The 14,227-nt window shown below is 44.6% G+C and overlaps 3 protein-coding genes across 4 annotated transcripts in view; 1 reads left to right on the top strand and 2 right to left on the bottom strand.

The window, feature by feature from the left end:
• LOC128436258 (protein NLRC5-like) overlaps positions 1 to 14,227 on the bottom strand; it is a 426,728-nt gene that overhangs the window by 353,985 nt on the left and 58,516 nt on the right.
• LOC128436279 (semaphorin-3D) lies at positions 766 to 9,578 on the bottom strand. The gene is made up of 10 exons (XM_053418045.1): positions 9,557 to 9,578; positions 9,077 to 9,146; positions 8,095 to 8,239; positions 7,696 to 7,918; positions 6,231 to 6,319; positions 5,291 to 5,332; positions 5,000 to 5,157; positions 4,847 to 4,911; positions 3,605 to 3,732; positions 766 to 2,537 (listed from the first exon to the last, which is right to left on the bottom strand). The coding sequence occupies exons 3-10, from the start codon at positions 8,200 to 8,202 to the stop codon at positions 2,055 to 2,057; spliced, it is 1,296 nt and encodes a 431-aa protein (XP_053274020.1). The 5' UTR covers positions 8,203 to 8,239; positions 9,077 to 9,146; positions 9,557 to 9,578; the 3' UTR covers positions 766 to 2,054.
• Positions 9,543 to 12,980, top strand: LOC128436270 (matrilin-4). Of its 2 annotated transcripts, XM_053418035.1 has the most exons (5): positions 9,568 to 10,246; positions 10,726 to 10,909; positions 11,110 to 11,262; positions 12,074 to 12,178; positions 12,682 to 12,980. In XM_053418035.1, exons 1-5 carry the CDS (start codon positions 10,133 to 10,135, stop codon positions 12,738 to 12,740), a joined length of 615 nt encoding a protein of 204 aa, XP_053274010.1. In that variant the 5' UTR covers positions 9,568 to 10,132; the 3' UTR covers positions 12,741 to 12,980. The 2 variants fall into 2 exon arrangements, with proteins under 2 accessions (XP_053274011.1, XP_053274010.1); XM_053418036.1 differs by lacking the exons at positions 12,074 to 12,178; positions 12,682 to 12,980 and adding an exon at positions 11,826 to 12,066 and having other exon boundaries at positions 9,543 to 10,246.

Here is a 14,227-nt window from a genome sequence, read left to right as displayed (position 1 = left end):
CTTGAAGTTAGAACCAGTCTGAACACTTTCACTTTCACTGGAGGCTCCTCCCCCTCTCTGCAGTTAGAGGAAATCACATGACTCTGTAGGTGTGTGTGTGTGTGTGTGTGTGAGTGTGTTAGTGTGTTCTTAAATTAAAACTGCTGTTTGTAACTTAAATATATAAACATTCATTATGATTATTGTTATTAACTGTAACATCATGTGAACTCGATGAAGACGTGTTTCCTTGAGATCGGTCTGATTCGTCAATAGTTTGTTAAAATGTGGAAAACTCCCAAACGGCCCAACTCCATCAAATGAAGCCTGAGCTCAAACCCATGTTTCCTCCTGTGAGGTGAAGGTTGTTATATTTGGTGTTGGAGCTGAATGTGTGACTCCATCTGCAGAACTCTGCCACGTCAGGTCACATTCATACAGTCCAGTCACAGTGTGGTTTATAGATCTACAGAAATACAGCTGCATTGTGTTGCATCATTTGACCGTTGTGTATTTCAATAACTGCTGAGACTTGCATCCCCTTCTTTTCTCTGACTAGACGAGTGTTCGATGTATGAAATGATCCAAGTAGAAACAGTACCAGTGTTTGACCACAAGGTGTCAGGAAAGAGCCAGAGTACCTGGCTGCAGACAACATGGTTTTCCCATCAAGTCTAAACTGGATGAACTGGAATTCCACCATAGAAACTACTTTCTATGAAAACAAGAAATAAAACTGATGTGAGTGTAAATTCTATTTCACAGAAAACTTGACCAAAGCCTTGATCATCTTTTCATTGGATTTATTTGACATGTAAGTTGTGATTTAGTGTTTTATTCACATACAGTACAAAACAAGTTGATCTCAAAGCTTATTGGAGAATCGTGACGTTAAAAAACAGTTTTTATTTGATTCAAAGAAAAACACACGTTTGTTAAAGTATAAACACAAAATACTAAACTCTAACACATGAAGGAAGAAAACCATAGAAAACAGAATTCTTTAATATACATCGTCATGAATAATAATTATTAGTTACATGGCAGAACTGATAAGATGCACATACCAGGTATTTTCAAGCAAGGTCCATTTCATGTGTGCGTCTCCACTCAGGCCTTTAATCCACCCACTGTAATAAGTATGAGGTCTAGATCTCATCAGTGTAGATCAGCAATACATAAATACATGTAGATCCTGATGATTTTAAGATAATATGAATATATCTGACACAGAGTTTGTCTTTTAAAGTGTCAACAACAAGGATCCATGATGAAACAAGTCACACACCAAAGAATCTTGGAGCCTTTGTGATGAGCTGATTTATAATTCAGAGCGTAGACTGTAAATAAAGATGGACGACATGGCAGCTCCCAAAAGTGAAGCCAAAGCGTCTCAACTGCCCCCTGGTGGCTGGATGCTGAACTGCTGAACTGCAAAAAAAATAACAATCAAAGTAGACGTTAAATAAAAGTTGTTTCTGTCATTTCAGCTCGTTCTTCTCTCTCTGATGTTTGTTCAAGTGTTTCTGATCAGTTTGGTTTGAATCAGTTATTTGATGAAATAAAAACAGGCTGAGACGTGATGATTGACAGCTGACACTGACTCCTGATTGGTCGAGCCTGTGTTTGATTGGTTCGACCTGGATACCACGGCTCCATCCCCCGATCAGACTGGAACTCTGAATGAGGTCATCATCGTGAGGTGGAAGTGTTCGTACGTGAGATGTTTGGACTTGATTTCTGGATCGAGGGAGAAGTGGAGACGCTTTGCAAAACTTTATTTCCAGTCTGTGATTCAGACGCCTGAGGACGTCCTGCTGCTCTGAACTTAGAGAACCACAGGTTCCAGCTGCTGTTGGTTCCAAACCACAGTGAACGCTGCTGGTAACACCAGTTCAGAGACAAGTCACGTTTCCTACACTGCTATTTCCACGGTGTCTAATATTCAGGTTAAGTATATACTACTCTCTGTTTTATATTACACTCAGTCTTTAATGCATTTTGCTCCAAAACAAAGCGTTGTTGTCCTCTGAGTTCACAGGAGCTGTTGTCCTGAGTCTCTGTCCTGCAGCCGACTAGAGAGGAGGCTCGGGGGGGTTGTTCCTCCTCACCCGAGCTTTCCTGCTCTCCTGTTTCAGCTTCAGAGTGCGGAGCTTCTGCTGCCGGCGCTTCTCTCGGTACCACAGCTGCTCACAGTACTCGTCCACGCTCAGACTGTTGCTCCCCACCATGTGCAGGTCCTTGTAGCTCCGGTGCTGCGGCAGCCACGAGTTCCTGAGTGCCGGCAGAGACGCCGGGGGGCGAGGGCCCGGGAACACGGGTAGAGCCCCCCCCGCCGGGCCAGTCTTCCCGTGGCTGGGGCCCTGGCTCTGCTGGTGTGGGGCAGCCGGGTGGAGGCTGTGGTTGGGGATGATGTGAAGGCGGTATCGGGCCAGGACCTGGCTGTAGGAGTGCTCGTGGCTGGTGCAGGTGTAGAGGCCTGCGTCAGCCAGCTCTAGGCGTTGAACCAGCAACCCACGCTTCATGTGGAGAGAGCGGTGGTCATCGCTGAGAGGACGCTGACAGAGAGAGAGAGGATGTTTAGAGCAGAGGACGGAGCTTCTTCACTGATCTGCTCATGGAGAGACAGTTGGTGTCACGTGTCAAGAAGGAGACTTCCACCAAAGAAATAGTCCCTTTACTGAGAGTCTGATTCTCTTCCTCCCATTATGCAGCAGTAGTCTTCAGATTTGATTTTATCGTGTTAAACTATAAAGATCAGGTTTACGTTTAAGTCTTTTTCATGTTTTAAACACATGATCTGTCATTTGCTGCCACTAAGGGGCGTCTCAATCAGAAAAACACCAACAGACTCTTTCAGTAATATCTCCAAATCAGTCTTATATTATTATATAGATATTATTATTATATAAGTATCACAGGTCAGATCACACATTTCATTCAGAGAGGCTCAGATTCTCTTTAACTTGAACTCACTGTTTGTTTAGCCTTCCAAATTACTGCGGCTCTTTATTCATCATTATTTGTTTATCTTAATAATATTTGTATTCTTTTTATTCTGTTGATTTTATTGTTTCTATTGTTTCTAACTAGACGTTTGTTTTGTGGATTCATTTCATCCATCGTCACTGTGTTGAAATCTGTATTTACACTGTGTGTTTTCTCTTGTTGTGTTTGGGAAGCACTTTGTGTAGCCTGTGCAATATAAATAATGTTTATTTTAAGTCGCTTAAAACTAGAGGTTTGAAAATATCATGTGAGAAGTCATCAGCTTATACAACACCTGTCTAATTGTTTGAGGACATTTTGATTTGGAAAAGTTGCAAATATCACATGAAATTGAGAGATTATACATTTGAACAATGTTCAGGGTTCTAGAAACCTGTGGAATCATTTTGAAAAGGATCAGAGTTGCATCATGTTTGTGTTTTTACAGCCACATCCCTCCTGAAAGCATCTTCCTGTCTTTGAAAAGAAGATGGTCACAGTCTAATAGTGTTTAAGTCTCTATGCTTCAAGGAGAAGTGATTTAACATCAGGTTAAAGCTGGAACGTTCTTCTTCCTGAACCAGAGACACCAGCAGCAGGTTTCATGGGGACAGAAGGTTTCCTGGTTCAGACTCACTCTGTCCTCAGTTGTCTTCGAGCTGCTCGTCCACCGGAGCTCGGCCTGAGGCGACCGAGGAACGCACTCCAGGAAGGTGGAGTTTCCTTCTACGCCGTACAGAGACTTCTCCTCCACAGAGGCAGAGTCTGACGGGGAGAAACATTTAGAGCATTGAGAGTTTCTGCTGCAGATCATGGGAAATACTCAGGATGTGATTCATGTGAATATGAAAAACCATAAGAATCAGTTTTTCTTGGAAACACGTTCTAAACAGGAAGAGAGAGTAAAGAGAAGAAGACACATCAACACCTCATGGGAACATTTCTGAGATCAGAAATAAAAGATGTGAAAAACTTGATCATTTCTTTAACTTCAATAATCTTTACTGCCGCTGTGTTGAAGCAGAGGAAGCTGCAGTTACACAGAACAGCCCATAGAGGGCGCCTCGTTTCTACCTGCAGCAGAGAATATTCAAGAAGGAATTTAACCGTAAATGTATTTTAGTTTTATTCTGTTGTGCAACAATTCAAACTTTAGTTTTGTAGAGATAAGAATAAACAGTAGGAAAATGTTCTTGTAAAATTAATTATTGTACAAAATTAACCTCAAACTGTTTAAATATTCTGAGTTTCTCGCTTGAATTCAACAGAAAATAGAATCTACTATTAGTGATGCAACTTTTGAAGAAAGTTAAATAAGGGAAAATATTCCAACATTAAATTCTTATTTCAGTAATTATGTGAATCAAACTGTGACTTTAGAGCAAAACATTAAAGTTCCACAACAGACGTGAAGAAGCCTCATCAAGGCTGTGATTATAACATGTCACTCTTCAGCAGGTCCTTCTCTCCCTCTGGGCATCGGGTTGTGGGAGATCAGTTTGGATCCTGATGAAATAAATCCAGACTGATTTTTATATTATATGTTTGATTCCATCCAGTTGGGCCTTGGTGAAGGTGTGAGCTCGACTGAGGGACATTCTAATGAAATAAACACACAACCCACTGAAGAAGCTGCTCAGACTGAACCCAGTATGAACTGGAGCTTCTGGATGGATCCAGACTGGAGAATCAAACACAGTTGTGGATTCATGCAGATTTCTGATGGAGCCAGTGGCCAAACAGCTGAAACCACCAAGGCTCTGCATCCCATCGCTGTGGCACTTCTAAACCCAGGATCCATCACCCACAGTGTGTATGTGGGAACCCTCCTGAGATCATCTGATATAAAGAGACTTCACATCAGACGGAGGAAACTCACCGTCCTCTGTGACTGGGCACTGACTCCAGGGGTCTCCATACTTCACATCCTGTCTCCGAGCCCTCCTAACACCAAACCAAGGGAAAGTTAGACGTCCATGTGGTAACTGCTCTGAACGAGTTGTGTCCTCATTACCCCTCCGTCCCTCTCTACCTCTTGCTGCTGGGGAAGAACCTGGAGCAGGTCTGTCCATCCCAGGAGCAGTAGGGGTCCCTGGCCAGACAACACTCAGCACAGTCCGTCCCGTACAGCTCGCACCTCTGGAGCCCCAGCTGGGCCACGCCGAGCTCGCTGGACAAGTACAGCTGCTGCTGTGGTCGAGACGGACGACACAGAGAGACACTGATTTCATTGAGGGAGTTAACTGGACTGTCTTCAGGCTCTAATGTGTTCATGTTTAATTAGATGTTTTCTGTGCATGTGAATAAAAGAGTGAGGACGAACCCTCTTGGTGGACAGCTCCATGCTCAGGACGGGAGTCGGACTCTGAGGAATAACAAGAAAAATGGACTGTTAATGAAGAGCCAGACTAATACATGGGAGTTTGATAACAATCACATTTCTATGAATCTGATTTTCATTGTAGAAATTCAGAGAAGAGCAAAACAACTTTTCACATCTGGTTCATTTCTCCTGAAGTCAATGTCTTTGTTAAGGTTAACGTTAAAGGCTGCGGCCTCGCTCTGAGGTCAGAACTCCAATGAGTCTCTCTCTTCATCAGAGGGATAATTACCCCCCAGCTCCATTTTTCTGGACCACTGCCTCATTTCACCGTCTCACAGAGGAGAGTCAGTGACCCCCGACCGCTGTGAAGGAGCCGAGGGGCAGATGAAGGAAACTCAAACCCACCAACCACAGCCTCCCACCTGGAACCCAGTGAGGAAGCAAACAACCAGTTCCTCCTGCAGCCGTCACTTCCAGCTCTTTACGAGCAGAAGAACTCAGTTCCTGTCTCAGTTAGAAGGAAACCATGAGCGTCTGGTTTCCTGTTTGTTTGAGCTCGTTCTCTTTTCTCTTCACCTGCGCAGGGTTTTATTCTCTTTCCCTTCTCTTACATCCTCTCCTTGTTTTTCCTCCTCCTCATCTTCTTCATCTGTTTAAATACAAAAATATGCTTTTCCTATTTTCTGTCACGTCTCTGCTCGTCTTCCTGGTGTGTTTGTAAACAGAGAGGATCTTGGGAAATGTGCGTCCTGATATCTGCTCTTCTCTTTTAGAGACGGTGTAGTTGGCATCAGGTCAATCTGCAGTGAAGCCCCTCAGGACACAGGGCCACGTGTGCACATATAATGGAACCAGCTCAAATCACTGTACTTCCTGTGAGAGGTGTTTCTGTCCCTGGATCAGAAGCAGCATTAAAACTTCATTCACAGATGAGTTTCACCTTGAAGACGCTCAGCTCCTCCAGAATGATCTCCTCTGGGTCCCAGGAGTCTGTGGTGACCGACACCACCTTCACCACCTTCCCATCATCTGCACCACGACAGGAGAGAGTTCAGGTCAACGCACATTTCATATTCACGATGATCAGAATAACAACACAAAAACAACTCATCGATAAAACATCAGATAAACTTCAATTCTCACAAACGAGAAGTGAGAGAAAGGTCATGGAACATTCTTCAACTGTCGCAACGGTAACACAGGACACATCCCTGTGTGACACGGGGGGTGGAGCCTGACTGAGAGCTCGAGGTCACGCCCACTTGTACCCATTGGACACTAGCAGCTGTCAGTCACACTGTGGTGTACCCCCCTAGAGACTGAGACATAAACTCCTGAATGTTTACTGACGTTATAAAGTGAGAAGTAGAGTCACTTTCTATAGAAACCACCAGAGAAGTCGCCCTCTGCTGGTCACTACACAGAAGACAGGTTTCAGGTGCTTCAGCATCGGCTTCACTTTCTGAACTCAGAGTCTGCGTCAGCTGTGTAGCGCCCTCTGCAGGTCTGGAGGAGCTTTGTCAAGTCTTTAACAGTGATCACAGCTCGGCCTAAGAGAATAAAATTAAATAAAGTAATAACCTGCAACACAAACTGAACATTATAAGTAAACATAAACACTGATATGCTTGAGTAGATGAGACCCAGCCTCCCTCTAGCCCCCCCTGCTGGTTCACACTGGTTCTCTGTGCACAACCTGCAGCTCCTCAGTCCAACCAGGTCTCCACTGATGACCTCTGACATCACATGGGTTCAATTCTTCATTCTTTAGTTAGAACACCTGAGTTTGTGAAGCTCCAGGCTGCAGCAGCACGCCTGACGTCCATTAAAGTGTTTACGTTCAATCAAAGGACAGTTATGACTCAGTGGTTTATTTTTAGGACCTGCAGTGAGTGGAGGTCAAGGTTCATCAGGCTGAGAACTTCACGAGGAAACATGGATCTGGTCCTCGGAGACATCTCCTCTCTCCTCTCTCAGTTTGTATCACTTCAGCTGCTTCAGGCCTCAAAGTAAATTCTCTTCTCCTTCAACTCTTCCATTCAAGGCTGGAGACACGTGCACATCATGGCTTCCTCATCTATCCTGAGATGGTGATGAGTCGCTCGTGCACGTCCTCAGAAATGAACGCCACATATCTGCAAGATGCAAGAAGCCCTTGAGCAGTAGAGGCCGTGTGATGTCACAAGCAAACTCCTCCAGTCACCAGGACTTTTGTTTTCTATTGACAGAACTTCTGAAGTTCTATATGGTCTAAGCTCTGTAGTACACATAGTACACACAGTACACACAGTACATACAGTACACATAGTACACACAGTACATACAGTACACAACAAGTACATGTCGGGCCTCACTCTCACTCCATCAGTTGCTCCTCTTTCCCAAACTCTCTCTCTGCTCCTCACCTGTTCCCAGGTGTAAGACGTCGTAAGGTCCGTCCTCGGCCTCCACCCTGTCCACCACCACTCTCTTGAACATGCAGGGCGCGTTGACCCGGGTTATGATTGGTCGGCCTCCGAGGGGCGGGACCGGCTCCCACATCAGCTGATGCTGCCGCATGAAGCTCACCACCTCGTCTGGGAAGTCCTTGGTGGATTTGTGGAGAGCGTCGTAGGTCTCACTGGGACACTGGAGGACGAGAGACATGGTGAGAGGGGAGAGGCTGTGTGTGTGTGTGTGTGTGTGTGTGTGTGTGTGTGTGTGTGTGAAAATGAAAAAAAAAGAAGCGGCTCATTTAGGAGTCTGATATTTAAGAGTTTATGATTTCAAAGACTTGTTCATTCTTGTGATGTCTGTGTACTCACAGCTCCAGGTCTGGGATATGGGATGTGACCTTTGAACTCCACCCAGCGATAGTCGGGACCTTCTTTATGGGCAAACGGTCCGTTGAAAGCTGCACGGATCGACGCCATGGAGTAGACACACACGGCCGAACCACGAAATACAGAACTGTGGACGACAAAGAAGAGGTGTTGGTGGAGGTGGTGAACGACAGAGTGTGAAGAGAGAGGAGGAGGAGGAGACAGTCAGGGAATGTTTTGTATTGAACAGGGACGCTACAGTAAAGAAAGAAAGGGATGAGAGAGTGAAGAGAGAGAAGGAACAGAGAGAACAGGACAGGAAGAGGAAATAAGAAGTGGGAGAGCTTTTATACGTCAGGGTTAAAATAACACAACCGGCCGGGCCTCTTCACCTTTGACCCCGAAACACACCCACAGCTCTGATCTGCCTCACCGCTGGGCGTGCACGAGGCAGCCTGGCTCTGGGTCAGTCTGTTCATAATTAACTAAGCCAATATCCCCACATGAATAAATAGAAATATAATTAGTGTCTAATATAACTTCCAAGTCCTTTGCTGCTTCCATCCAGTCCCAGTTATTCACACGATTCTCTCTCTCTCCTCTCGTCTGTCGGCCATTTGTCTTTCAATCAGCTGAACACAATGCATGATGGTCAACATGTGTATCTCTTGGGTTGTTGACCATCGGTTGTGTTACTTTACACAATGAGTGCACTATGTAGGGTATAAAAATCATCTCTACATAATCACACAGCTCAATAAAATGTCACTTTATAGTGAGTAGTAATTTAGTGACACAAAAGACACAATAGAAAGGATTTGTCATGAACGTTTGTGTGTTTCTCGAGGTTGTAGCCTCCAACAAGGACGTGAAGTCTCCAAAGACACTTCTGGAACTTTGAGTCAAGTCATCATGACACGTGCATCACAGCTAAACATCTATATCTAAGTTTCCTGGAGCTGCTGAGTGACGGGCGTGTTCTCACCTGGACGTGCTGAAGACGCCGTAGATGGTTGGATTTTGAGGGTCTTTGGTTTCCAGAACAAAAATGTCCTCTGGAAAAAAAACACAACCCACAGTCACAGCATTGAACTTCAACATCATGAATGAGACACTGTTCACTGAGGAGGTCAAGAGGTCAGGGGTCATTGTAAGCTGCTGGTTTGAAAAGACAGGAAAAGATAAGATAAAGATAAAAAAGATAAATTCAGTTCATTTACATTTCAATAAATATAAAAAGGCAACAAAGATAAACCGATAGATTCAGAGAGAGTTCACAGCCTCTTTCAAAAAGCTGAGGTGATAAAATACATGGGAGGACAGGGAAGGAAAGGAGGGGACAGATTCACACCGTGTCCTCTTTAGTTCAGAGACAAGAAGATAAAGGAGGAGACGCTGGTTTGTTCCAGAGGTCAAAGAAGAGGTGGAGGGCAGAGAAGGAAGGAAAAGGAGGGACGGACGTTACCCAGCTCATCGAAGTGCGTGTCCACCCCACTTTTATTAAACACGTATTTAAACTCATGTCGTCTACCTCTTCAACAAGAACGATAAGAATTCAACGGATCAACGTTTATGTTTAAATAAAGTTTTCACTCCGTTGAGTCGGAGCTGAAAGCGCCCTGGTTTCAGTAGAGGTGAGTCAGACGAGCTGTTTCAGGAGCTTCAGTGTTTTCTCCCTTTACCACAAACTTTGGGCTTTTTAACTTTTTAACAACCATGTGTTCACTTCCCAGGTAGCACAGGCTACCGTGGGCTGAAGCATGTGGCTATCAATGGCGTATCAGCTGATGAATAGCGTCCATAGTGTGTATCGACGGACTGTCCTGCACTCGGACTGTAAACCTAGATCGTAACGATCTTTAAAATCAATAAACTACTCACCTGACAGAAGGAAGATGACATCGTGGTCTTCCAAGCGCCCCAGCTATGTGGCTCAGCTGAGTTAAATGGACCGGATGTTTACAAAAACGTTTTTTACGAGAGCCACACGTCACGTCCGCTCGTGCACTCGGTCCGGTGGCGGACTCGGACCAGCCTCGGTATGAACAGACTCGCAGGATCCCTGGGTCTGGTCCAGTACTCCAGCCGGGTCAGGACAGAGTTTCCTCTCAACATGTACCACTCTGCTGAGGAGATCAAAGCTGCAGTGATGAAGGTGAACCTGTGTTTGTTATCTTCACTTTAATGTTTTCATGTCAGACTCCGTGTGGAGAAAGTATTAAAAAGCCTCCTGAGAACCACCTTTCATTCTGGAGCCACGTGAAGACAGTGTGATCATTTGAATTATCATTACACAGTTCAGATCAAAGTTTTAACACAACTCTCAGTCCACACTACATTTTATTTCACGAGCCGCCAACAGGTGAATACAAAGAGAACCTTCTGCTCAGGACGTCCCTGACTTCAGTTAGAGTCATAGACCTGTAGACTGCAGGTCCAGAAGGAGGAGCCAGTGTGGACCTGGAGCTCCGCCCCCTGCTCCCCCCAAATATGGTTACTTCAGGTTTCAAAAAACCAAGATGGCGCTGGATTAAACGCCAAACTCTTGAAAATGGCGGCTCACAAACCAGCGGGGGACGTCCCGGTGGGTTGAGACTAACAAGAACCTGTCCACTCATCTCTGTGTCTGTGTAGGTTGAGTACATGGAGAAAGGGACGATGACGGGTCTGGCCCTGAAGCACATGCTGGAGAACAGTTTCTCCGAGGCCGAGGGCGCTCGTCCCGCCAGCCGCAACATCCCCCGCATCGGACTGGTCTTCACAGACGGACGCTCCCAGGACGACATCACCGAGTTCGCCAAGATGCCCAAAGAAGCTGGTAAGACTCGAGCGGTGAGAGGGTCCACGCAGGATCTACGGTCTGTTCTCTGGACCTGTCAGTTGATGAGTGGCTGCAGATGAACGGTCTGTTCTCTGGACCTGTCAGTTGATGAGTGGCTGCAGATGAACGGTCTGTTCTCTGGACCTGTCAGTTGATGAGTGGCTGCAGATGAACGGTCTCTGTGTGCACGTACGCAGGCATCACCATGTACGCTGTGGGCGTGGGGAAAGCTGTGGAGGAGGAGCTTCGTGAGATCGCGTCCGAACCCGTGGAGAAACATTTCTATTACACCAGCGACTTCACGGCCATCAGCACCATCGCTGAGAACCTCAAGCTGAACGTCTGTCCAGGTACAATCCTCCACTGAGGACGCTGCGTCTTCACAATGTGCAGGAGCCACACGACAAACACAACACACAACACCACACAGTTATTATCTGTTGGCCAATAATCAAATGTTTTATTTTATAGAATTAACAATTCAGAAAAGATTTGCATTTATTTTGATGTTTTACTTAATTTTAAATCCTCTATTCTATTCCTGTATATGTGGTTGCATCTGTGAGTAAGAAGTTATTAGTTAAACTGTCAAATATCAAGTCTCATTTACATTTCTTTGTGATAAGAGTCTTAATTTGGCAAAAGTCTGAAACGATCAGCTCAACTTTTCATTCTGTATATTTTACGCAAAAATGTAAAAACGACTTCCTATTTTTAAAAATTCAAACGTGAAACCATTCCCAGAGAAGAAGATAACTCCGGCAGGGTAATTTAATATCTTGTTGTTTGGCTCCATCTATTGGCCAAGCTGCGACACGACAGTTGGGAGATTAACTATATCTCCATAGATGAACCTTATTCCACATGTAAACAAGAGAAGAGCAACTCAGACGTTTTTAACTTTGTTTTCAAGTATTGAACTTTTCAGTTGGTCCCAGGAACATTCAGGCTAAATCATGATTTACTCCTGAAACACAAGTTTAAACTGCAGCAGTGTTTCCTGATCAGTGACCAATCACTGCAGCACTGAGACAGATGTGGTGAAGTGAAGGTCAAACAGTTGAAGTGACTCACGACGGCATCATGAAGTGAAACTAGAAGCGGTGACCACACGGTGACATGTGCGTCCATGTGGATGATGGTGCTGACGTGTGTGTGCAGAGGAGAGTCAGGGGGAGATCGAGGTGAAGGACCCGTGTGCCTGTGAGAGTCTGGTGGAGTTCCAGCAGGCCACCATGAGCAGCCTGGAGCAGCTCACACAGAAACATATCCTTTACAACACATCTGGAAACAAACAGCTGCTCTGATGTTAGACAGTGAACTGAGGTTTGTGACCATGTGAAACTAAAAGAATCTTCTCATGTGATGTTTTCAAAACGCTGCCTGTTGTCCCCAGCAGCTGCTCCATCAGAGTGAAGGATGTGTGAAGGAGAAGCTCAGGACATGGAGGCACCTGAGTGGTGCTCGTTCAGAAGGAAGAAGAGAAACACCAGATATTAATGTTTTACACTGTCCATTGAAAAACAGATTCAATGGAGATGAATACAAATCAGGAAACAGTGAAATTCATCCAACTGGTATCGAATGTGTCAGGAACTGGATCCATATAAACCAGTTAGATGATGTTTCTTTGACTCGACGTCAGAGATGAGTGTGAATTATTCTGCTGCTGAAAATCAACAAGTCTGAATTTGTAAAGAGACAAATATCTGTGAGATGTTCAGAAACTACTCATGTGTGTGTTTGTTATTCCTTAATCAACTGCCCACTGGCTGGGATGACTGCTCGTCTGGAGCAGCTGGAGAACCAGCTTCTCACCAGGAAGTGACCAGGACGCCACAGAGGAAGAAGGACAGAGTGAGGAAGAGGAGGAAGAGGAGGGCACATCCTGGAGAGATCCTTTAGAGCAGGAATCAGAAATCCCTTCTAATCAATGGACCATCCAGTGTTTCCACGAAGCCTTGGGGGCCTTCAGTAGATCTGCTGATCTTCACCTTGATGAGGACCACATTTATCTGACAGCTTGTGATTAGGATTCACTTCTCTGGTAAAGATGTAAAAAATAAATCATTTGTCTACCGATTGCCTTTAAAAGACAACAGCGACAACAATCTACGATTCAAAATAAACGTTTGTAGAAAATAGATGAATATTAACAACACTGTGCAACTTTTATTGACCAACAGCGCCCCCTGCGGCCACATGTGGTGATTGACTCTGTTTGGCTCTGTGTTCGAGCGATGACGCGTGTCCCACTCACTGAACTGAAATATTACCCATGATCCTCTGCTTCCTGAACCTGAAGAGCTGCAGCTGTAACAAATCTTCATGTTTCACAGTTTCCTGCTGAATCTTGGAGATAAACTCTGGTTGTTAATAACTTCAGAGTGTTTGTAACTGATCTCAGTTCAGCTTCACTCTTCAGCTGCAGCTGGTTGTGTCTGTGACTCTCAGTCAGTTGTTCTCTCAGGAGATGGAACCCACTCAGCAGAGTCACAGAGAACAGACGCTCAGGGAGAGAAGGAGGAAACTTTCTCTTGTTCACACTCACACATCAGACTCACTTTGACCATGCTGCTGCTTTCAGCTAGAAAAGTTGCATAGTGTTGATTTAAATGCATATTTGTGACAACCTACAGTTTCCATGTGTCATCCAACAATCAGAGAAATCCTCCAGACATCTACTCGTACATCATCAGATACAAACAGGAGCATAGACGTGTTGGTGTCTTTGTGAACTGGATGTAATCGATGTAGATATTAGATATAAACATAAAGAGAAAACCATGAGCAGCAGTTTTCAACAGTCACCAACCCTCCATCTGTTTCTGTTAGTTCCCTATTTATACTTGATCTGTTTTCTACGCTTTGTTAAATATGATGTATTTATAGATTTTTTTTTACCAACAGTAGACTAGTGATTAAAGAAGTCGGGGGGGGGGGGGGGGGTGTTACCACTCCCATTTGTCACACGTCATGGTTTCTTGTTTTCCAGGTAGAAAAGTCATTTTTAACTCCTGTCGGGCTTCGTAGTGAGAAGTGTTGAAACAAAGGGAAGTGTAAAGTTTCACTGGAGCTGTGGTCTGGTGTTGATTGAGGTGTTCATATTATTATAATCAGTATTTTACTCTGAATAAACGACCTTTCTTACGTAAAATCATTCTTTTCTTCACTCTGCACTTTCTACATTTCATCCAACAACAGTCTCCACATGTTTGTGGAATAATGAACTGAAATCATTCAGTTATTGGGAAGCGTTCGTGTTAATTCATTAATAATTAATTCATATGACAACAGTCGATTTTCTAACTCTTG

The sequence above is a fragment of the Pleuronectes platessa genome (assembly GCF_947347685.1).
Source record: "Pleuronectes platessa chromosome 2 unlocalized genomic scaffold, fPlePla1.1 SUPER_2_unloc_1, whole genome shotgun sequence".
Classification (NCBI taxonomy): domain Eukaryota; kingdom Metazoa; phylum Chordata; class Actinopteri; order Pleuronectiformes; family Pleuronectidae; genus Pleuronectes; species Pleuronectes platessa.
Note: the sequence above shows the minus strand (reverse complement) of the source record. Positions and strands in the feature narration are given on the sequence as shown.